This window comes from Parambassis ranga, chromosome 2 (genome assembly GCF_900634625.1).
Source record: "Parambassis ranga chromosome 2, fParRan2.1, whole genome shotgun sequence".
In the NCBI taxonomy this organism is placed as follows: Eukaryota; Metazoa; Chordata; class Actinopteri; family Ambassidae; genus Parambassis; species Parambassis ranga.
Genome location: NC_041023.1, coordinates 34,026,872 through 34,049,264, shown reverse-complemented (window position 1 = coordinate 34,049,264; position 22,393 = coordinate 34,026,872). Strand labels below are relative to the sequence as shown.

Here is a 22,393-nt window from a genome sequence, read left to right as displayed (position 1 = left end):
CATTTCTTTATATTTGTTATTTGGACTGTAAAACTTCTTGCCTTGAAGCGACAAGTTTATCCCAGACCAAACATCACAGAGGAGCAGAATAAGCATAGTATATCAAGCTATTTGGCACAATGCTAATCTGATGTTGCTCAATTCACAACAACCTAACAATGCTGAATGATTCAAGACAAATATCTCTCATGCAGCTACTCATGGCTTCTGGGAAGAGGGAGAGTGTTTGTTGGCATTACAAGTCACAAGTGTTGTCAAGTTCCATTAGAGAGAAGGAAGCCAGCTGCTGCTCTGAGTAACTATTCCACTCGGAAGAGGAAGTCATCTCCGTTCTTGTATTGAAAGGTTGTAGTGGAATTTTACGGGGAGAAATGTTGTTATTGCTCAGGGTGAGAAGGCGAAGTTGTTGCGTAACAGCCGTTTGGCTTGAGTCTAGAAATTACGTATAGATAAGTGACTTGAAATGTGGCTTAAAGTCAAACTTGCACATCTTTTCAAGTCAATATTTGTGCACAAGAGTGGAGAAGGGGGCCAACTATAAAGGTGCTATATTTTCTACAACTGACTCCTGCAAGAGGCCACAAACTTATCAGCCCTTGAACTGTTTTTTCCCCCACTATACTGCTGTAAACATACAAATTGAACGATTGTTAATCAGTCCTATTCACTTGCACCTGATATAAATAAAGGAAAAGACAGACAGTATAGAAAAAGCAGCCATTTTTAATAAGGCACACTCACACTGAGCTGTCCAGACCAAAATGACTTCTTGTCCATTAATGTTCCATAAAAATGTACACAACACCAAAAATACACACTGTTTTCAAGTCTGTACCTGAACAAACAGTAATTCGATGGTACACATCCTAGTTAGCATGTTAAAAATCACGCAACACCATCACAAACTTTTTCCAATATTTCGTTAAAACAGACCCATAAATATGTTGTCGTCCATGAATTCGCGGGCGATATCAAATCTTTGGGGTATTTCAGCCATGGAAAGCACGTCGTCCGTCATGAGAAAGGCAGTAGGCCCGATGCGTGTCCACACACACCTCTCACACAGCGGGCCTCCATGACACAAACCATCGGTCTAGGCAGAAAGGTAGATCATGTTAGAGCACTGTGCTTTACAACAGTAGATATATTTAGATAAATCGAGCTTTACACATCGCATCGGTTGTTTGTGCATGATGAAAGCTGAGCCAGGTGTGATGCAGTTGGGACAGTTTGAGATGGAGCATGGGAGAGGCCGGCCTCCCGTCGCCTGGTAAACGGGCATCTCTGACTTTAGGTAGTATTCCTGAGATAACAGGAACATAGAGGGAATAGACATGGTAATTTAGCTTATTGTACAAAACTCAAAATCTTCAAATGAACAAAACATATAATGCACTACCTCCAGCCCACTAAACTGCAGCACAAACAGCTGCAGTCTGCTCTACTCTTTCCGCTAGCTACAACCACTATTTATTACAGATGTATGACAGCAAGAGAACAACAAAAGAACAGATTATTGTACACAAATGCAGTTTAGAGTGCTGACTTTTGTTTATGTCTCCGACTTGATTCACTCCATCTGCTCCTATGGGCTCACAGATGAAAGTGCACAAGCTGGGTTTACTTTGAATGGGATAAACAGTCATGGAAACCCAGTCCATATTCCCAAAGCACATGTAAGTCTCTTGTTTATAAATCCTCTCATTTGACAAAAACATGCAGATGAAGTCAGGCGCACTGTAAAATCACAACATACCCCAGCCACTGTGAGGATGCGGCGGATGTTCTTGGTGATGATCAGAGATCTCCTGGCACGAGTCGCCGCAACGTACAACAGGTTCCACTCCTCATCAGGAATTTGACCTGAGCAGGGGAAGTTTGTTAAAATTAGCTACACATATATGGATGCGTTTACCAGAATTACAGGAAGGGAAATGTTGATGGAGGACAATAAAAAAAAGAAAAACACACCAAATGCAAAGGAAGGATGATAGGATAGGTTGTGTCTGGCAGCAGGAACCTTAACAAAGTCATCATTGACCAACACAGTATCGAACTCCAGACCTTTGGCCTTGTGGACCGTGCCAACAATGAAGTCTAGAAAAAAAGAGTACAGAGAGACTGTCATCATAAACTTTTCCATGCACTTAAAATAATATTTCAGTGTGGCGGTCTACCTTGACTGGTCACTTATGCACACAGTCATGTGCAATGATGGGTACATAACATGGAAATACAGTCTCAAAATGGCACATTGACATTATGGAGGGGAAAGACAGACAGGTCACAGTAGAAATACACTCCCACTAAAAATTATTATTTTATTCTGTGACTCATTCGAAAAAATATATTTCTGGAAACATATATGCTTATTTTAAATGTGAACATTATTACATCACTGAGACATAATCCTGCCCAAGTCTGTCTTGCTATAACACACCCATGCATTGTTGCAGCTGTAAATGGTTCCCCAACAATTCCACTGTTGTTTGAGCAACGTTGGCGTAAAGTTACAGACATGACTGGGGTGCTAAATTAGTGTTATTATTGTGTTATAAGTGTTCATACAATGAGTCAACAGCCTGTTTAAAGCACTCCACTTCCTGTTGTTCTTGCTGTGCATGTGGACGTGACCGTATGACAAGATATGGACCTATCAGATGTACACTGTGTTAACAGCATTCATGATTTTATTTACATTTATATTGTGTGCTGTTTGCCAGAGGTGTTTTATGTTGAGTGTGCATGCATTCATACCTGCACTGTCAATGTCACCTTCAGAGCAGCTTCTAAGGCACCTCACCAGGTCTGGGATGCGCTTGTTGTACTTCTCCACAATAGCTAGCTTTCCCTCCAGTTCTCTGTCCTCGGTCTCTGTGGCGTACTTCTTGAGCTGCCAGAAGCCGTTTTTGTTTTGTTTTTTAGCAAACGATCGAATGATGGGATCCTTTATGTCTGAAAGCAGAGTAAGGCCATCATTAATGCCAATGCCTTTAGTAGCAAATGTAGTTGTTGACATTCCTACCTCTATGGTTGACTGAAGATTGGGCCGGAGTTTGTTCCCAGGCTTACATCATATAAACTGCCTACTGTCTGACCCATGTTACACAAGTTTAAACGTACTAATCCTATCATATGTCATTAACAGTGGATGTATGTTTATGTTATTCCCATCGCATTCACACAGCTGCCCCACACAATTTCTTTTCATCATGTACACAACTGACACGCTCCACTAGGTTCAGTACTGGCTCATGGCTTTTTACCTCAGAAGGCTCATTTTGCTAAATTATTATTATTATTTGTCTACAGATCAAACACTGTATCTAACCTTTCATATAGTTGCCTCATCAACATGTTGAAGAACCTTATGAAACTACAGCTGTGTCACAGTGGTGCTATTGGTGTGTTACATTTATAATGTTTCTTCAAATGTGCAGCCATTTATGACCCCTACCAACCCAGCTATCCCAAGAATCTTGGGATACCGCTGACTGTCGGGTAGAAACACAGAGGTGTGTTCTTTGTAGACCTTGAAGGCCACACTAAAGGTTAATAAACAGGAAAGTCTAGACTGTGAAGGCTCCTCGTTTGTCCTGATTCTGTCTTTAAATGCATCCTATGACGGATGCAGATGCTGAAATGACAAATTGGGATAAACGCTGGACTTACACTTCAGGTTTGCTCCGTCTTCTTGTTCTGCTTTTTGATACATCAAGCGGTAGATGTCCATTATTTTATCCAGTCCAATATTTTCAACATCCTTCAGGGAAATATTAATATCATACAGTCAAGCTTGTTTCTTGAAGTAAAAAAAAACACTACCAAATTTCAGACTGCATTAGTGGTCGAATACAACCTTTTTATCGGCACTGTCAAAGATATCCTGCCATCATAATGTCTCTATAATGTATTAGCTACTACTTGTGTGTGTGCACTCACACCAATAAAATGAATGCTGCAGTTCGGGTTGGCATCAACCAGCCGAACGGCTTCGCTGAATACTCCAAGGTTGCATCTCGATAGGATGGCCGTCTTTCCGCGGCTCTGACTGACACCCATCCTCACAGCTTCAAGAATCTTGTCTGCGTTCTCATCACACACAACACCTACAGAATCAAAATGCAGGACAATGAAAATAGAAACCTTAATTCTAATAAGGCAAAAATATTAAAATGCGACCACTTGCAGTATTTACTTTTCTGATTTCCTCCAACAAGAATCTTCTCGACTCTCTTGCACACTTTGAGGATTGAGGCTCCCACATAGGCGATCTCCGCACCGAATCGAAAGCTCTGGATAAAGACATTAACATTTTTTTAAACTGGAAACAGATGAATTACTGCCTCTGTACCTCTTTGCACTTGTGCGTACCTGTGTCAGATAGTAGATGTGTGTGTGGTTAGCGATGTTCAAGGCATTGACAGCTCCTTTAAAGGTGTAGATCTGCTGGTGAGGATCCCCGACCAGGATTTTGCCACAGTGCTGAGAGAGCAGCACATCCATGATTGCTGAGACAAAAAAAGGAATTTCATATTACAAATTGCAGTTGTTCTCATGTGCAAGGTGGTATTATGGTGTGGTATGAGTATGTATCTAGTACCAGGAGTGCAGTCCTGGGCCTCATCAATGAAAATGGCATCATATCGGTCAGACAGACAAGGCTTTGGATTTTGGAGCTGCCATAACTTGAGGTAGCCTGTGAATGAAAAGGTTGTGCAGTGAGTATTTGTGCAGCAAATACTAAAGCAGAATTACCTCATTCATCAGCTGACATACCATCGTGGGTCATGTAATAGGCCAGTTTAGACTTCTCATTGAGATCCTTCATTTTGTTCCAGATAGCCAGTGCATCCCGGACAAAAAACTGGGATTTCAAAGTAAAACATAGTTTTCCTTCGCATCTTTAACTGCCACTTACAATGCAAGCTGTCCACATGTATATGTTCATACCAGTTTCTCATCTTTGTTTATTGTCACCCGCAGGTCCACACGGATTGTGCTGCTTTCGGGGACATGTCTGATATCAATGGTCTGGTCTGTTGAGGCCATGAAGGCCTGCAGAGTAGTTGCTACCACTTTGGACTTGATGAAACCACCACGGCCTTCGGGCAGGACAGAGTTGATGGCAAATGGCTTCACATTAGAGGTAAGCTTTTCACGATCTTTATATCTGGACACAGAGATGACAAGAGAAGAACAGCAGCTGGTAAGGTTTCAAAATGAAAAAGAAAAACAAGCGGGGCAGTGGCCACAACCATCAACATGCGTTAAACTAGACTGAATAACTATCTCTAAAGCTGCTGCCATTAGACTGTGAGAACCTCTCACCTTCTTCCAACATCGGTAAAGGCCAACGAGTGGACAGTCTTACAGTCCACATTTCTGGGGAACCGGCGCCTTGCCTCCCGAGCCACTGAGTTATTGAAGGCCACGTACAGGAAGCGCAGGTTTGGCTGCTGCTCAGCATACTTCACCAATGTGGTTGTCTTTCCTGTCCCTGTCAAACAGGAAGGGCCCACTTCACACTGATTCAACTGATTATTTTTAGCAGATAGCTAAAAACAAGTTAAAATAGAATGTTGACACATGTTCTATCTGAAACCTAAATTTAAGCACAATTAGAAAGAAGCATCCCTGCTTTAAGTAAATACTGACTGTCACCGACTGTTTTACAAATTTCACATTGAAAATTATCTGTTAAACACAACGACACTGTGTTTTAGTGAGTTCTTGATCGAGTTAAAAAGGAATGAGTAAAGTAGACGTTGCATATTAAGAGCACCTGCGAAAGCGATTATCTTCACCACATGGTATTTCTGGATGTTGTGGCTGAGAATCTGCTGTTGTTCACGAGTGAGGTGAATCTGGGATCGGCTAAAACACAAACCGACAGCCTGTTAAAAATGCTCAAGCATGAATCATCCCACTCTCAACCTCTTTTTATTTGACAGAATAAAAAGAGGCTGAGAAAAGTCACCATATGGACAACAAAAATAGCAAACAAGCTTATAATTATGGCTGACATTAAAGTAAAAATTACCTTTACAAAATTTGATCTTACCTGCTCTCAAAGCTGACCACAAAGGGACCATTCTCCAAAAGGTAGAGAACATAGTAAATGTTGTAATGTAACCTGAAAGGGCAGAGCAGTAAGAAGTAAGTCTTGCAGTCTGAGAAGAATGATCAATGATGTGTGAATATATATATGAGCCCTACCTGTTACTAATCTGGATGTTGTTTCTCTTCAAAGCCAGTAACATCATGGCCATGTGGCTGAGGTACTCCATGATGGCAGTCAGTGACATGCAGCTACTGAGCAGAGACACCAGGGCCTGAACATCGCCAACGCTCTCACTCAGGATCAGAATGACAGCCATGGCTGCATACGGGTTAGGACCCTGAGGTCAGACACGATATCATGGCCACACTGTAAATCCCTTTTTCTCTCCAGATTATTCTTGTCAACCTTTATATGTGCATGAGTCATACCTCAGTGCCAAGGTTAAAGTTCTGCTGAATATCAGGAATACGTAATCTGATGGAGGCCTCGGCCTGAGGGAAAAGCCGATGTTTCTTAACGCATTCCAGAACCGCTTGCGGTGGCATGCGCTCTCCAGGCTTATGCTGAGCCATTACACTGAACAGATCACAGACACACAGGATAATTACCACAATGGATAATTACCAGTTATCCTGCCTTTCCCATATTTTGATTGTAACCTAACCCCAGAGGGGGCATTAGTTAATAATGATAATCATTAGTTGCAGCTTTTTCATATCGTACAGTTTGTATATATTTTATATACATATATAAAAGAAATAGATTCTTACGCAACAAGGTTTCGTATGCTGTGCTGTGATGATGCCATTATCCTGCTTTTCCTCAGGATGGAGATAATGTCCTGCACTGTTTCTGTCTCTCTCATCATGTAGCGGTAATATTGTTTCTTGAAGGGCACAAACTGAAAAGAAATCCACACACATTCTTAACGCCCATATTACCGTAGTTTGATGATTTGACATTTCTAGAGATGATTTCTAGAGACCTTTATGACTCAGAGGTCAATATACTCCATACTACTGTTCATATAGTGCCTGGCAGTCAAGCACACTATTAGCACTATTGAAGCAACTATAAAAAATAAAAATATAGGAGACAACATAAAGCACTATTCAAGAACACCTGAACTCATTGCTGCCACGATGGTTTGCGATTACATCAAAGTTAGGTTAGGATAATGCATAGGCAAGAATTCCAATGCACCATGGAGGATGTCTCCCTCTGTGGGGTAACTGCATAAATGCCATTTAATTCTGTTAAACCTTGTTGTCCTGGATGATGTCCCTCCAGCGATGGCAGACGAGCCCAACATTCCGGTAGAGATCCTGTGCAGGGATGAGGCATAGTATTTGCCTCAGCACCTCCTCTGGTAGATCATCGATGCAGCCCTGTGGTTGCTGCAACACATTATTGCTATTGCCCAGGAGCCCAAAGTGTGCGTCTGGGAGAGGCTCCACTTCTTCCTCTTCATCCTCAATGTCATTTTGTACAAACTCATCATCATCCCCAAACATCTCTGCCGTCATTCCCTCCAAATGGTCGACTTCCCGCTCCTCATTTGCCTTAACTTCTGACACCATTGCGGCAGCTAACAGGCTGTAATCATCAATATCCTCTTCCTCCATACCATTCTCTTCGTCCGTCTTTGCTGCCTTTGGCTCTGGTATTATCACAGCAGCTAACAGACTGTCATCAATCTCATCTTCATTCTTTACAATATGTTCTGGCATCAGTGGGACAGCTAAAAGGCTGATATCGTCATCATCTTCTTCTTCTTCCACAACCCTCTGCTCTCCTGGGTAAAATGTGGAGGAGTGTAGTGATTTGTGCGGACTGGAACTGATAACTCCTGACACAGAGAAGAAATCATTGATGGCTTTCTGTTTCGGAGGAGGACTTCCAGATGCAGGTGCTGATGATGCAGAAAAAAAAGGACAAAGATGTGAGTTTTAATATTTTTAGGCACAGCTGTTTTCAGAGTTACTAAGACTGCAGCAGCTTTGTGAAGTTACCCCATTTCCCCCGCTTGGTGGGTGTCCTGGGGTAAAGCCACCAGTTTGGGTCACGGTTACTCCGCCTTTGGTTAGACGTGTGCGGTTGGGTGAGGACATTTGAGCCCTGTGCACTTTGTCCCAGATCAACACACTCCTCTGCATTCAAGTGCCTCCTCTTGGCCTTCCCTAGGAAAAAACATCCAGGCATGTAAGCACAATACAAGTCTGTATGACTTTTCATTCAGTATATGCCACAAAATTATTACTATTTCATCATCAAGACCTTTCCTAACCAGCCAAGCAGTGCACAAAGTGCATAATATGGCAGCAGGTTTGTGGGTTAACTTGCTCATTCTCTGCAGCCAATACCAGGACCCACAATACAACTTGATGTGTATTTAAGCACACTTTGTTTACCTGGCGGTGCAAAAACAGCGGAAAAAAGGTTTTTCCGTTGCTAGGATAATCAATGTTCTCAGTTAGCGTCTAATAACTCACCTTTAGCAGCCACCTCCATCTTTGTATCCAGCGCATCCGTCTTTTCATTAACAAGGACCCAACAAGTCAGCTAGCAAACAACGCTAAACTAGCTTGCTGCTAGCATGTTTATTCTTCCGTCCACATTTACACTGCCTCTCTGTTCAAGTCAGCGAAAAAACTCGACAGTGCCGCCCCCGTTATTCTAACAGACAAACCTTAATTGCAACACATTAAAACAACAATAACAATAAGTTTGATTGCTGGACAACCAAACTAATAATCGTGTGTCGTGACTAATAGTTTGTTTTGTTTCGACTGGACTTCCAAAGTTTGGCTTTGTGTCCGTGCCTTGTAATTGGTCGGTTTCTTCTTCTTCGAATCTTATCGGCTGTTGGATATTCATCTTAAAGGTGCACTACCGCCACCTAGGACAATAATAGTGTAATGATGAACCATGATTGACGCAATGCAAAGATGATTCACTGAATAGCAGTGTTTGTGTTGCATGTATTATGTTTTTCTCTGTGTTTGCTGCCATTCAGTTTTGTCACTAAGACGCCCGGGTCAAGTAGTATCACCTTTATTAATAGGTCAGTCACTGTTAGTACACATTACAGTTCAGTTAATTGCACCATAACTGTTGGAGGCACAGCAATCACTGCCATCAAATTCCAACACATAGTAACTCCAGTTTGCCATCCCCCTGTTACTGAATTGAAGTTAGCAACTAATGGCTCTTCTGTTTCACTTCTGTTAGTAAGTGCATTCCTTCATTTCCCAGAATGCCTTTGGACTAAACCCAGAAACCAGGGTTTGAGTTTCAGAAACAGACATTTCACTAACATGTGGGTTAAAGGTGGATATTTTTCACATTAAGTCAAAACAGTATTATTAGCTCAGTAAAGGAATGTTTTCCAATCACTAAAAAAATCAATCTATAATCTCATAAAAACCTAGACATAACTATTATTACTGTTGCTCTAGGAATGTAAGACAGAAACAAATTCTGTGTTAAGTGTGCAGCATATTGGCCACTAGAGTATGTTTCAGGTCTTGAGGTGTATGGCAGCAAGTCCATACTGAGAGAAGACATTGGTCAGTACATGTGGTGTAAACCAGGCTTATTCATGGGAGCCTTTAAAGGGATTTTAAATCTAAGATCTCAGCACCATGAGTCAGGAAGACATTTTAAAATATGAGATGAGATTTGAATTTTTTAACACCTTCTTTCCAAAATTTTAAACTCCACTGTAGCAGCTGTTTGTAACAGAAAATATTATTTCTTTCTTTTGTGCTTATTCACTGCTTCAGAATGGGAAGCTCCTTTGGCTTAAAGAAGGCCTGAGCCATCCCCATGCCGAAGATGTAAACTTTGGCGTCCACCACGATTTTTTCTTTCTTTAACAATTCTGTGTGGGGGGAAAAAACACAAGTGTATTGTTCCTCACAGTCTAAATACTTAGGCAAAAGTAAAATCATTCTTACGAAGCTGAAATCTCACCATCTATTTTCATCTGGAACTCATCGAGTGGTAACAGAATAACTTCAACAAATTCTGTAAAGACAAAATACATCCAATGTACGGTAATGATTTGTACTGACATAAGCTTACTTCTAGGAAAAAAATAGCAATATAACTTACCTCCATCACCTGTGGGAGAACACAAGAGAACAGGATTAGTGTTTTTATGACTTTAACTAATGGCAGGCCTGTGTTTATGACACAACCATATTCAAAATGTATATATAATATTCCAAAATCTCTTAATCCACTAATGAAACGCGATGGTGGAGAAATGGCAGATGAATGAACCATTCCCTCACCCAGCTGCTGTGTTGGGTTAATGTTGTCCACTTCGTCTCCATTGATGTTCACCATGACAATCTGTGTGGTGCAGTTGGACAAACCAGGATCCAGGCAGGTTACTGCAATCACAGCAAGTAACATTATAACAACAGCGCACATACCGCATACAAGAAGCCTATCACAGGCATTGTATGTGTAAAACTATGAGTTTAGCCTTCAGACAGACAAGATACATTTATTGTTATCTCGTGGTAGCAAGTGATAAAATATGATCCCTAATAATGGTATCAGCCCCAAACATCCAATATCTGATGGCTACTACTAGACACAGCTGACCTCTGAACCTCTGCAGCACACACAGGAGATAAGATACAGCCAAGAGAGGTGATCAAATGTCTAGCCCAGTGCGTCCATGTGTAATAATACCTGGAGTGACTCCCACAACTTCCCCTTTGTAGCCAGTTTCTTCCTTCAGCTCCCTCAGTGCAGCCGCCTCTGCAGTTTCCCCCTCATCTATCAATCCTGAACACAAGCAGGCAAAAAAGTGTCAAGAATCAGCTGAGTTCAAAACGTCTGCAACAAAAACAAACCATCTGACCTGCCGGAAACTCCAGAGTGCAGCACCCCATAGGAGGGCGGAACTGCTTCACCATCACTACACAGTCTTTGTGGAGCGTCCGCTTCAACAACGCAATGATTCCCACTCCTGCAGAAAATCTGTGTTACAACTCCATCACACACTCAACAACCAGAAAAAATAAACCACATATCCCCACCATCTGCCTCTGTGGCTGTCTGCCTTGTTGTCCTCTTCACAGTCTCCCAGGTCCTGGGAATTGAAAGCAAGAATTTTAAAGGGATACTGCTCGATATTTTAAAGGACGCAAAAAGTAGAAAAGTACCTGGTGTTTCCAGCAGGGTCCACATATGTCGTCTTCTCAAGCTTTACCCACTTACCAGCTGCTATGACCTGTGAAACAGTCAGTAAAGGACAATACATCTATTGTTGTAGATCTTGTCCACCATACAGATATGATGGGAACCTAATACAAACATTTAGAATATTAACTAGCAACACAGTACATGAAATTCACACAACAGTGTCAAGAAAACCATGTAAACAACACAACGACAAAGTCCACAGACACGTACCTCTTCCTCCACTATGTGTGGAGTTGTTGTCACTTTGGGCTCCTCGGGGTTACTCATTTTCAACAGTACAACTGCAAACGAAAGAAAGACGAGACAGAAAGCTCTTAAACTATCTTGACACGATCAATACAAACTTATCAGCTGCATTTTCGCGCGCTAGTGAACAGACATTTCTGGTCATGGGTTGTTCAATTAGCAGCGGCAGCCAGGCAGCACCTATAAGTTAATTATACTTCCACATTTGGCCTGTTTTTATGTAATTAGCGGCACTGAGCTGCTTTATGTGTTACGTTGATATAAAGGGCAAGAGCCACCGTATTATAACTTTGAACAAAGCTGTATATTAGCAACAAAAATAAACTGGACTCACGTGAAATCCCAGCCGTGTGTAACTACTAGTAGAGAGTGAAGAAGCATTGAGGAGTCACTCTGTTACCACTTCCTGGTACGTCACCGTAGTGAAGTTTTATCTTTTATTAAAGGTGATAAACTAAATTACATACAACAGTTTGTTTTTGTTCTCATTTTTACAACATATTTTAAGAAATGTACTATCCATATTCAAAGTTTGTTTTGCCAAGTTTTAGGATAATTATAATAATAATAATAGTTTGCGTTGTAATTTTTTTAAATTTAATTTTAAGTAGCTTTGCCGTTACCTCTCCACAAGTCTGTTTTATTTTATTATCCTGACTGACAGTGTTAAAGACATAATCAGGACATAATTTAACATAACATGTTTCTTATAAAGTGTGAGAAAGAAGTTTGACTTTAAACTTGCTGCCTAGTGACTGCTCGCTTCAATAAACGATCTATGTCACTAGTTACGTCGTTATGTGCATCGTCAAAAGACGCCCCTCTCCGGAACATTAGCATGTCACACATTTATACCAAGAAATATCGGTGGAATTTATATTCCCTGTGTAAATATGTAAGTATGTGGCAATTAAGAATATAAACTCATTCGTTTCGATCATTTCCTGAAACAGCGGGGATGCGGACGACATTTACTGACGGACACGTTTCCGTCACAGGATATTGCAGCATGAAGAAGGAGCAAGTTGTCAACTGTCAGTTTTCGGTTTGGTATCCGATATTCAAGAAACATACGATTAAAAGGTAAACGGCTCCCATTAGTAGAAAATGTCTAGGAAGTGTTTCTATTTATATTTTTTTTTTTAAACGCAGCATAATTAGCTAGCAGCTAACGTTAGCTAGCAGAAACTCTGTCTTGTCATATTGCCTTAACAAGTGTGTTTGAATCATGTTCGGACTGCCTGTATCCGAGCTTTTGTTTGTTTGTGCTGTTTGTGTTTATTTGTTGTGTTGTTAAATATTAAATATTGTCTTTCCTCTCTCCCAGTCTGATTCTTCCACTGCCTCAGAATGTAATAGACTACTTACTGGACGATGGGACACTGGTAGTCTCTGGAAGGTATTTGGCCAACCCCCCCCCCAAACACACACACAGACAGACAGTCTTTATGTCGCTTCTAATTATTACAGCTGTCCTTCTCTTTGTTTCTGTTTGTGTTTTTACTCCAGTGACCACAACACACAACAGACACACACTAACAACAGTGACCTGGATGCAGAGGAAGACATTCAGGTAAGAAACATGACCTCACGACTACTGTAAACAAGAGAAACTTCTTTAATGGAAGGCACTTTTGTGTAAGCATTCCTTTTAAGGTTTTGATATCACAAGAAGCCAATGTAGTGACTTAGTTTGGTACACATTCCAGTTTGGGTTTAGAGCAAAACAATCACCTCACATGATACCGTCCAATATTATGAATAAGTAAATCAATACATAAATGCATAAAGATAGAAACGGAGAAATGGAGGCTCGTGATGCTGAGTGACTTGAGTCTGAATCTGTTACCAGTTAAGGTAGCAGTTAATAGTTACAGCAGTATTTCATGCTTCTTACTCTTTTATTCTCTGCTCCCCTCTAGTGGTCAGATGATGAGACAACAACCACTGTCACTGTAAGTACAGCCAGTCCTTCAAATGCACTGTGTGCTTAAAACCAGAAAACATCCCATTTTTATTTTATGTCTGGATAATTTCACCTCTTTATATGATCTGATCATTGGCTCTGTGTGCTGGAATGTTTAAAAAGCATAGTATAGCTGTATTCATAACAAAGTATCGTCAGTGCAGCAGTACAGTATGCAGCCTCTTGTTATTTCAATTTTTCATACAGTTATTTATACAACTCATGTTGAAACTTTACAGTCATCATGTGTAATATGCAGGTGTTGTAGTCCGCCTCTTCATTCTGCATATCAGACTGGACTTTGTCAATACATTCTGTAGTACACAAGGGGACACTGATTTCATTTTTGCTTTGTGTCTGCAGGCTCCTGAGTTCCCAGAATTCACTGCTAAAGTGCTGGAGGCAATAAACGCCCTGGGTGGGCGTGTCTTTCCCAAACTCAACTGGAGTGCTCCACGGGTAAAATACTGCACCTCTTTTAAATACAGTCCGTGTACTGCACTACTGCTTTATGACAAATTTCAGTTGAATATGGCCGGCTGTTATTTATTTGGAAAGTTTGTCAACCTGACTTTTTACATTTGTAGCACAGGGAAAGTGTTTGCTGGCTTAAAGCTTTGGGCATGTATCAGTACAGATAAGAAAAAGGATTGCTTTTTGCACCACTACCAGGTGAAAAGTTTATGTAGTAAGTTTTCTAACTTGTGTGTGTGTTTTCCTTTAAGGATGCAAACTGGATCGCTCTGAACAGCTCCCTGCAGTGTCACAGCCTCAGTGATATATTTTTGCTCTTCAAAAGTTCAGACTTCATCACCCACGATCTCACACAGCCGTAAGCCCATCATCAACATACACGTACACAGCTGGGCTTATTTTGCATTTAGATGACACCTAGCATCAAAAACAGGCTGATTTAAATCATCAGTAAAACATAAGTGGCGGCTGGAGAAATTGCTGCGATGTAGATAGTTACGTCTCGCACTCCTCTGCCCTGCATGACAAACATTCACAGTGGCAAGTGATTCAATACAAAGCCTCAGGAAAGGCTGTGTGTGCAGAAAGCAATGTGACATATTTTTGTTTAAAAACTTTTTTGAACAACTTAAATATAGCAATGCAAATATAGATTAGTTATCTAATTTTACAAAACACATTTTATTACATTCATCTATTTGTTATTGTATCATTTCTTCATGCAGATTCCTTCAGTGTAGTGATCAGGACTCCCCAGATCCTGTCGTCAACTATGAGGTATGTTATCCTTCATGAAAGACTAAAGAGAAAGAATAGGTCTACAAATAATATTATTACTGTTTGATCATCTGTATGTCTGATGTACTGGTATTGTTCATTTAAATATTAGTAAGTAGTATTAATATTATAAGGAAAAAGTTACACACTCTCTGTATTCTGACTATTGGTGGTGTTTCTGTCCTCAGCTGGTCCTGAGAAAGTGGAGCGAGCTGATTCCCGGTGGAGAGTTTCGCTGTTTTGTCAAAGAAAACAAGCTGATTGGTAAACATGTTACCACATTCACATCAGCAGTCTTCATGTGTCCACACAAAAATTGAAATACCAGCACTGTATTCATTTTAAGTCTGCAAAAGCCATTATTAAGACCATCCCCTTGTTGCTCTCCTTACACTTTAACTCAAAAAGATGCTAAACAACCGACAGCAAAAGGATGACACTGACATAAAGGGGAGTGTGCAGCAGCATCTCATTTGCTTAAACATTAAGAAAGGAATCTTCACACATTCTGGGGGCTATGTGCACAAACCGTTATAAATGGATTTCCTAAGACACCCTTAATATAGGAACATTCTTGGAAACTGAACTATCACAAAAGGAAAATCTTGTTTAATAACATTTGAGCTGTACTTTTATTTAGCAGGTTCTTTTAGAAACAATTATACGTTTTAATTTGAGCTGCGCCACTGGGGTATCTGTGTTATCTCTCAGCTATCTCCCAGAGAGACTACACTCAGTATTACCAGCACATTCTGAAGCAGGAGGAGCAGATCTGTCAGGCCATACAGGAGTTTTTCAGCCAGCACATCCAGTACAACTTCCTGGACGAAGACTGTGAGCATCAGCTTTGTTTTTTCTTTTTTTAATGCATGTGTTAAACATTAAATAATCTATTAGTTCTCTTTAGACAACTTGTACCTCTGTCATGACATATTTACTTTAAAAAGGATTTTTTCACACAGGAACAAGTAATGTTTCCCTTTGTGACTTCAATGTTTAATTTCTTATAGCATTAGGTTTAGTTTTAATTTGTGTATGTCAGTATATCAGAGAAATTGTAAATGACCCTAACTCTGGTCTTTTTCTGCTTTACAGTTGTGTTTGATGTCTACAGAGATAGTCAGGTAACTTACTACTGACACTTAATAAAAGTAAAATCAAGCAAAGAGCCTCCAAAGGTGCATTAACAGGTCATGTGTTCCATCGTGTGTTGCAGGGGAGGGTGTGGCTGATTGACTTGAACCCATTCGGAGAGGTGACAGACTCGCTGCTGTTCAGCTGGAACGAGCTGACATCTGGTGGGGAGATCGCCCAGGAAGGCCCGGCGTTCCGCTACACCACCAGTGAGGTGACGGTGCAGCCCAGCCCTTGTCTGAGCTACAGAATCCCACGGGACTTTGTCGACCTCTCCACGGGAGAAGACGCCTATAAACTCATTGATTTTCTCAAATTGGTACGTACTCCAGGGTCTAAATTAAAAGTCATGGTCTCCTCTTCATATAGTTTCTGATCATGTTTAGCTGCCATTACTTTGGATTTTATTGTTTACTTAGTTTAGCTAGCAGTAGAATGAACTCGCCAAAACTGGACATGCAAAAGAGAGAAGCCTGAGAGGTCATAGTCCCATCACAGACCTCAGTAGTGAACACAATCTTCCCATAAATGTAAAGCTGTTATCCTAATAATCTAATGACATTTACAACAAAATATTGACAAAATAGAACCTACAGTATGCTGTGAGTCCAGTTGCCTTCACTGTAAACTCTTGGATATCACATGACATGAAAGAAGGTCTTCAGACTTTCTAAATGAACCTTCGCTAAGCCAGATTTTTGGTTCAGTTAAAAAATAGGTACATTTTTTCATACACAAGTCTTTTCAAAATCACATGTTACTATGAGAATCCTGTCTGATTTGGAAGCTCTGGCTAGTGACTGTTGCTTCAGTAAGAAAAGACAGTTAGCAACAATGAAAGCTCAAACATAAACCAAATAAAGTTAGCTTTAAATATGAAGGGAAATTACCCATGTGTGTCCAAAACTGCACAGAGGCTTCATCATACAGGTTTGTTTGGCTACTGCAAAAGTTAAAGACACTCATACTGGTTATTTTATGTAACACTAACATGTGTGTTAGACATGGGATGTACACCAGAAATGCTCCACTGATGTGAACACTCATATTAGAGATAAGTGAAATACAGGTGTGTGTAAATGCAGGATTTAATCAGCGCTGTTAATCAGCATTTTGTTGACAAATAGCTCACAAAAAGAAACTCTCTGCTAGTTGTATTTATGTGTTGGACCGCTCGTTTTGCTTGTAATGTCACCTATGAATCTTTTTGAAGTAGAAGTCAGTGGTAGAGCAGGGTTGTCCAATAATCGGAAGGTTGGCGGTTCGATACCAGCTCCTCCCTAGTCATTGTTGTGTGTCCTTGGGCAAGGCACTTTACCCACATTGCCTCCAGTGCACTGGCGTATGAATGTGTATGAATGAATCGGCAGTGGTCAGAGAGGCCGTAGGCGCATCTTGGCAGCCACGTCGGGCTACATCTGAAGTTTACCACTACAATGACCACTAGTTTACAATGAGTAATGCATCTGTAAAGTATCTTTGAGTGTCCTAGAAAAGCCCTATATAAGTTTGATGTATTATTATTAGAAGTGGTACCCTGAAGGTGAAAAACTTTTCTCAGAACTGCGGTTAAGGATATTGTCTGCAGCATTCTCCACTTATTAAGCAATAAGTACAAATTTTGAAGTTAAGAGAAAACTACAACAATAGCACATTAATCTACCCTTTTTCTCTCTTTTCCACAGAAGAAAAGCCAACAGGAAGAGTCTGAGGAGGAGGAGGAGGAAAATGCTGCACAGTGACATCATATAATGACACAGATCACATATAATGTCGCCTGCATGAAGTGACTCTTCACTCTCACTTCTGTTTGAACAGTTTTTGTTGTATTTTTATCGTCTGCCTGTTTTCTTTCACGCTGTCTGTGGAACAGCACATGGTGTACCCAGGCTTTCTTAAGTGGCTCAATCATGTTAGTCGAATAGCTCCTGTTGAATTAGCAAATCAAGGTAACGGCTCTTTAAGGTTTCAGTCCTGCTGAGGTTTTCTCTAACACCGTTACAGCAGAGGCCTCTGCTGTGTCAGCTGGTTATTTCAGATTTGTGTTACTGAATAGTGATGCATTCATCAGCACTGTAAAGAATTCCTGCTTTTATACTTGAAAATAAGTGTGTATAGTATCTTTACTGTTACCCAAATAGTGTCTCAGATTTTCAAATGAACTAACTACGCACCGATGGTTGTGTTTGTGTGACTTCTCTCTTTACCACTAAAGCCCTTGATCACTGAGGCACCTTTCATTTTTCCCTGCTCCTCCATCTCTCCCTGCCAATTTCCTCTGAGCAGTTTTGACACACTCATTGCTCCCATCCGCTCCAGGCGCTCTTTCCCAGTTCTTTTTTCCCATCATGCATCTCTGTAGACTGTCGCTCCCAAAAACACACCATTAAACTTCTTGTTGTGTATTGACTCGGCTGTCAGTCTGGTGGGTGCTGTAAAGTAGCACATTAGAAATTGATTGTGCTTTCACGTAAACAGCTCTCATTACACCGGGAGCTAAATGAGCTGTGCATGCACGGCGCAGGGCAATTCATTTTAGCTCTTTGTATTTTTTTTTTTTTTTTTACATTACTGGATTGATAGAGCAATTACAGGGAGATCGAAAGAGAGGGCATGATGAGAGTTACAGCTCCCCATGTGAACCACTGTGCACAGAAAACACAAAGTGTGTGACTGTTTATCATCATCATAAAAATGAAATTCTGGATGTAAACACACCACCTAAACATTAAGAGGCTGTTATGGTTTGTTCTGAGGTAATAGAGGAGTCTCTTAAAATCTGACCATGGTAAGAGCAATGATAATTTAGATGTTCTGAAATTGACTTTTTTACTTTCTGCAAAGCTTATCTAATGCTGAGCAGTCTGCTCTTTCAGTGTGCATTTTATTTGGTGCATAAAGCTACAATAACTGCTTCGATGCAACAGACCTGCACACAAATCCTTCTTTTATGGTTATTCCTTTGAGGATTCAATTTGTAAAACAAAGTATAAACATTACAAAAGTGCCAATAGAAAGAAAGGTTATGAAATCTGTGTATGGTATTGCAGAGGCATCAGGAACGCTAAATGGCAAGTCTTCTTTGGACCTTCATGTAATACCATATTTGGCCACTAGGTGGGCCAGTGAGTCAATTCTACTGGAGGGGAAGAAGCAGTAGCCTTGCATTCCAAGTGTAAGTAAAGAGGGTTTTTTTTTTAGATGGTCTGTGTTTAATACAAGCTCACGTGATTTTATTGTTTTATTCTTTGACACAGAGTCAATGAATGGAATAGAAGATGGCTGAAGCTCTTGCAGAGCAGCAGAAGAGCATTGCATGGACCTCTGGCTTCTTTGCACACAGCTTATGATGGCCTGTATGCAGCCTTATCCATCATCATAAAGGTAAGGTTGTTTAAAATGACTTCTTTGTTGTGGCAATGTCTGGCCATGGTAAACACACACACTCTATGTGCATTATACAATGACCTAAAAACACAGGACTACCTTCAGAAAAAAGGTACAACCGCTACAACAAACTATGCCATAAATAATGGATTTTCATGTAATTTAAAGCTGCAATATTCAATATTCCTGAAGGAGGTATGGATGTAATGGCCCAATATGAAAGGTATTGTTCATAGCCGAGGAGTATTTTAGAAGCCAAGGTTATCGAATACGTTGCTAGGACCCTTAAAAACTGAAGTAGCTGCCATAAATGTTTGAGTGTCTTTACTGCAACAAAAAACAAACAGACCTGTGGTGTGTGGCTGTGGCCTGAGCTGCATGGAGAGGAGCTAATGTGACTATAAAACAGTCTCATGTGTTCTCCCTCACTCCCCCAATTTAAGATGAGTTCCAAGCTGCAAGCAATACCTCTGCCCCCTCATCTTCCTTGACCTTCATCCTCTTTAACCATCTCCCCCTGTCCTCCCTTCACAGCTGGGTGATCATCTTTCATCAAGGGGGGGTTAGATTTGCTGACTCAAAAGTAAAAGGATGAGGATGGGGTGGGAAAGTGGGAGGAGGGGGGAGGAGAGGGGAGTTTTCCAGTCGCTGCTGAGGAAGAGCTGCAGTAGTTTGCAGACAGAATACTCATGAGCAGCTAAGGCTGCAACACATTGTCCTCCCCCTCCCTCCCCCTCTGCCTCTGTGTCTCCCTACAGTATTACACACAAACGTAACAAGGCCAGAAGTCGGGTGTAGTGTGTGTGTGTGTTCTGTGAGCTGTAACTCGGCCTGAGCTGACCTCAGCCCCTGCAGCTGTCAGTGTCCGGGGGATCACCGCTCCTTAGCAAACGGAATCTCTGTAATCCAGGTGTTATGCGGGCCAGTTAAACCCAGGTGAATGCGCAGCTGCAGCTGGGCTCCGTGCTGATCCCCAGGCGGTTGTGCTATTAAGCCACGCAGACGCGTTTAGAGATTCTGAACTGGCGATGGATGCGTGAGGATTGTTGTTGTCAGCAAGTTGGCGCATTGCGAATTTACAGCTCCAGCGTCCTCGGCAGACGCACATTGTCACTCACAGGACAGGACGCATGATCCCATCAGCGTCCTTCACAGAACCACACATCAAACCTGGATGTAATAACACTGACAACAGTATAGCTGGAGGAAGAAGAAACGAGCGTATTAACACAAGGGATGTGTAGAGGAGGAGAGGAAACCCCGGAAACGTGCCGACTACACACCAATTAACGACGTTTAGACGATTGCAGGTGGCAGCTGATCCTCTGACTGGTTACACACGCGTAACCTGCTACAAACAGGAAACAGTGGGGCAACGTCTTCAAAATAAAAGCACCAAAGAGGTTCTTGTAGATATTGGAATTGATAATTGCATGTTGCATAATGCATAATGGCTATCTACGTACATAAAGCACTTCTATTGTGTTGTTTGTCTGTACTTTTACTTTACAGTACATTTTTGTCTTTACGGTACATTCCTATCTGTTGTGTCATTTAATGGGGAAATCTCAACATGATTAGACTTGTTTAGGTATCATTATCTTTTTAATTGATTGTTTTTATTTATTACTACTTTCTATCTCTAGATTTAGCTGAAATATGATTCCGTATTACAATGATGATGATGCAGTTTATGATTTATCCCTCTTCATAGAGGTCTTCACCCGATGTGCGTTTGCATAGTGTAGCCCAGCGTACTTTTATTTTGAAAGGTTGGAAAGGAAGTGCTAACATGGCGTCGTTACTTTGACAGCTGCTGTCAGACGGCCGGAGAGAGGGGAGGAGGAGGAGAAGGAGGAGGGGGAGAGAGCGAGAGCGAGAGCAAGAGAAGAAGAGCAGGAGGGAGGCAGCAGGGACGCGGTAACCTGCAGGAGGACTCACATGGTCCTGCAGCAGCGGAGCACAGACCACCGGGACTCCCTGAACCTCTGACACTAGGCTCGTCTTCTTTTTTAAATCTCTGTATTCCTCGATTTTTATTTTTTTTCTCTTTTATTTTCGCATCCCTCCTCCCTCCCGCAGCCCAGTGTCGGTCAGACTTGGGCCGGTAAAGCAGCGCCATGGCTCGAGAGAACGGTGACACCGGCAGAGGAGAGACGTGGAAGAAACAAGTCGACGACATTAAGAAGATTTTTGATTTTAAAGAAGTCCTTGGCACGTGAGTACACCAAGCTTTAACTAACTTCACCTCAGATATTTCTGCTGTACTCTACAATAATACTCCAGTGATGTTCCCACCGCGGTTCTGCCTCTGTTTTGGGCCGCTTAGTGAGTGTATGGTGACCTTACTGCACTTACAGGCAGTAACATCAAATGATGTTAGAGTCAGGACACAAAGAGCCTCAGTGCTGACCTGACACACACACACACACACACACTGTGGAGGCTGGTTGATGCCTCGTTTATTCATATTACTGAAGAGCTGGTTATTTCTGATACTTGGCAGAACTATAAATATAAAACATTCTGTAATATTTCTGAGTCTGTCATGCTGAGTGAAACTACAGCTGCGTAATAGTGATTCACAAAATGACTTTAAAGCATTGTTATGGTGGCAGTTTTCTCTCAGCATGCGTTGCATTCAGTTGTTTATCTTGTTACTTTTACTTTAGTAAACTGGTTTACATAAGCTACTTTAAACCAGCATTCAGCCTGTGTAGACTTAAGCTAACTATTTCATATTTTTATTCTTAATTTTAGCAGACTACGCAAATTTAATTTTGGCGCCTTTAGCTTTTATCGCCTCCTTGTCGTCACTTTTAGCTAACAGCGGTTAGCTAGCTTGTCTGTAACCTGTATTTCACTTATTTGTTGCCTATATCTGTGTCAGTTTATACATATTATACATACTTTTAGCCACTGTGTTAAATATGAACTATTTTTAGTGCCATATTTCGAACAGTCTCTCTTTAGCACCATTTTTTCTGGCTTAACATGTTCTGTATTGTGCAGTTTATACTCGTTTGATTTCCCTGTAGTCAGTTGTACTCTGTGATGTTTATACTGGGACTTGCACACTGGCTTTGAATCACTGTAGTGGCTAAAAGTGAGATTTTCTTGCT

General features: G+C 41.1%; 4 protein-coding genes across 5 annotated transcripts in view; 2 read left to right on the top strand and 2 right to left on the bottom strand.

Moving 5' to 3' along the window:
* Positions 1 to 239: 239 nt before the first annotated feature.
* Positions 240 to 8,893, bottom strand: fbxo18 (F-box DNA helicase 1). The gene is made up of 21 exons (XM_028400140.1): positions 8,557 to 8,893; positions 8,077 to 8,244; positions 7,327 to 7,976; positions 6,835 to 6,965; positions 6,493 to 6,640; positions 6,220 to 6,401; positions 6,065 to 6,136; positions 5,786 to 5,877; positions 5,332 to 5,500; positions 4,954 to 5,173; positions 4,780 to 4,867; positions 4,604 to 4,699; positions 4,375 to 4,511; positions 4,199 to 4,295; positions 3,943 to 4,109; positions 3,673 to 3,763; positions 2,758 to 2,955; positions 1,972 to 2,097; positions 1,757 to 1,863; positions 1,169 to 1,303; positions 240 to 1,093 (listed from the first exon to the last, which is right to left on the bottom strand). The coding sequence occupies exons 1-21, from the start codon at positions 8,573 to 8,575 to the stop codon at positions 923 to 925; spliced, it is 3,264 nt and encodes a 1,087-aa protein (XP_028255941.1). The 5' UTR covers positions 8,576 to 8,893; the 3' UTR covers positions 240 to 922.
* Positions 8,894 to 9,102: 209 nt separating this feature from the next.
* Positions 9,103 to 11,940, bottom strand: nudt5 (nudix (nucleoside diphosphate linked moiety X)-type motif 5). Its single transcript, XM_028398690.1, has 10 exons — positions 11,868 to 11,940; positions 11,498 to 11,568; positions 11,248 to 11,315; positions 11,122 to 11,174; positions 10,944 to 11,051; positions 10,772 to 10,867; positions 10,363 to 10,464; positions 10,181 to 10,189; positions 10,040 to 10,093; positions 9,103 to 9,947 (listed from the first exon to the last, which is right to left on the bottom strand). Exons 2-10 carry the CDS (start codon positions 11,552 to 11,554, stop codon positions 9,838 to 9,840), a joined length of 657 nt encoding a protein of 218 aa, XP_028254491.1. The 5' UTR covers positions 11,555 to 11,568; positions 11,868 to 11,940; the 3' UTR covers positions 9,103 to 9,837.
* A 397-nt stretch (positions 11,941 to 12,337) lies between these two features.
* On the top strand, positions 12,338 to 18,061 carry cdc123 (cell division cycle 123 homolog (S. cerevisiae)). 2 transcript variants are annotated; one of them, XM_028395947.1, is made up of 13 exons: positions 12,338 to 12,428; positions 12,532 to 12,616; positions 12,861 to 12,932; positions 13,043 to 13,106; positions 13,456 to 13,488; positions 13,863 to 13,958; positions 14,225 to 14,331; positions 14,699 to 14,750; positions 14,939 to 15,014; positions 15,462 to 15,584; positions 15,846 to 15,874; positions 15,967 to 16,203; positions 17,570 to 18,061. In XM_028395947.1, exons 2-13 carry the CDS (start codon positions 12,543 to 12,545, stop codon positions 17,624 to 17,626), a joined length of 1,020 nt encoding a protein of 339 aa, XP_028251748.1. In that variant the 5' UTR covers positions 12,338 to 12,428; positions 12,532 to 12,542; the 3' UTR covers positions 17,627 to 18,061. The 2 variants fall into 2 exon arrangements, with proteins under 2 accessions (XP_028251748.1, XP_028251741.1); XM_028395940.1 differs by lacking the exon at positions 12,338 to 12,428 and having other exon boundaries at positions 12,456 to 12,616.
* Positions 18,062 to 21,168: 3,107 nt separating this feature from the next.
* The window catches only part of camk1da (calcium/calmodulin-dependent protein kinase 1Da), a 47,421-nt gene continuing 46,196 nt past the window's right edge, over positions 21,169 to 22,393 (top strand). Inside the window, exon 1 of the mRNA XM_028397263.1 lies at positions 21,169 to 21,489. Within this exon, the coding sequence (XP_028253064.1) occupies positions 21,392 to 21,489 (98 nt within the window). The 5' untranslated portion in view covers positions 21,169 to 21,391. The remainder of the gene's footprint in view (positions 21,490 to 22,393) is intronic.

Coding starts and splice junctions, on each gene's coding strand:
- fbxo18 (XM_028400140.1), bottom strand. Junction 4,512..4,603: donor GGCCCAGGACTGCACTCCTG/GTACTAGATACA, acceptor TTTTTGTCTCAG/CAATCATGGATGTGCTGCTC. Junction 1,304..1,756: donor GCATCCTCACAGTGGCTGGG/GTATGTTGTGAT, acceptor CTGTTATCTCAG/GAATACTACCTAAAGTCAGA.
- cdc123 (XM_028395940.1), top strand. CDS start 12,492: ATGCGGACGACATTTACTGACGGACACGTTTCCGTCACAGGATATTGC. Junction 12,933..13,042: donor ACACTGGTAGTCTCTGGAAG/GTATTTGGCCAA, acceptor TTTTTACTCCAG/TGACCACAACACACAACAGA. Junction 14,751..14,938: donor ATCCTGTCGTCAACTATGAG/GTATGTTATCCT, acceptor TTCTGTCCTCAG/CTGGTCCTGAGAAAGTGGAG.
- nudt5 (XM_028398690.1), bottom strand. CDS start 11,554: ATGAGTAACCCCGAGGAGCCCAAAGTGACAACAACTCCACACATAGTG. Junction 11,175..11,247: donor GACCCTGCTGGAAACACCAG/GTACTTTTCTAC, acceptor TTCAATTCCCAG/GACCTGGGAGACTGTGAAGA. Junction 10,465..10,771: donor AGTTGTGGGAGTCACTCCAG/GTATTATTACAC, acceptor CTGTGATTGCAG/TAACCTGCCTGGATCCTGGT.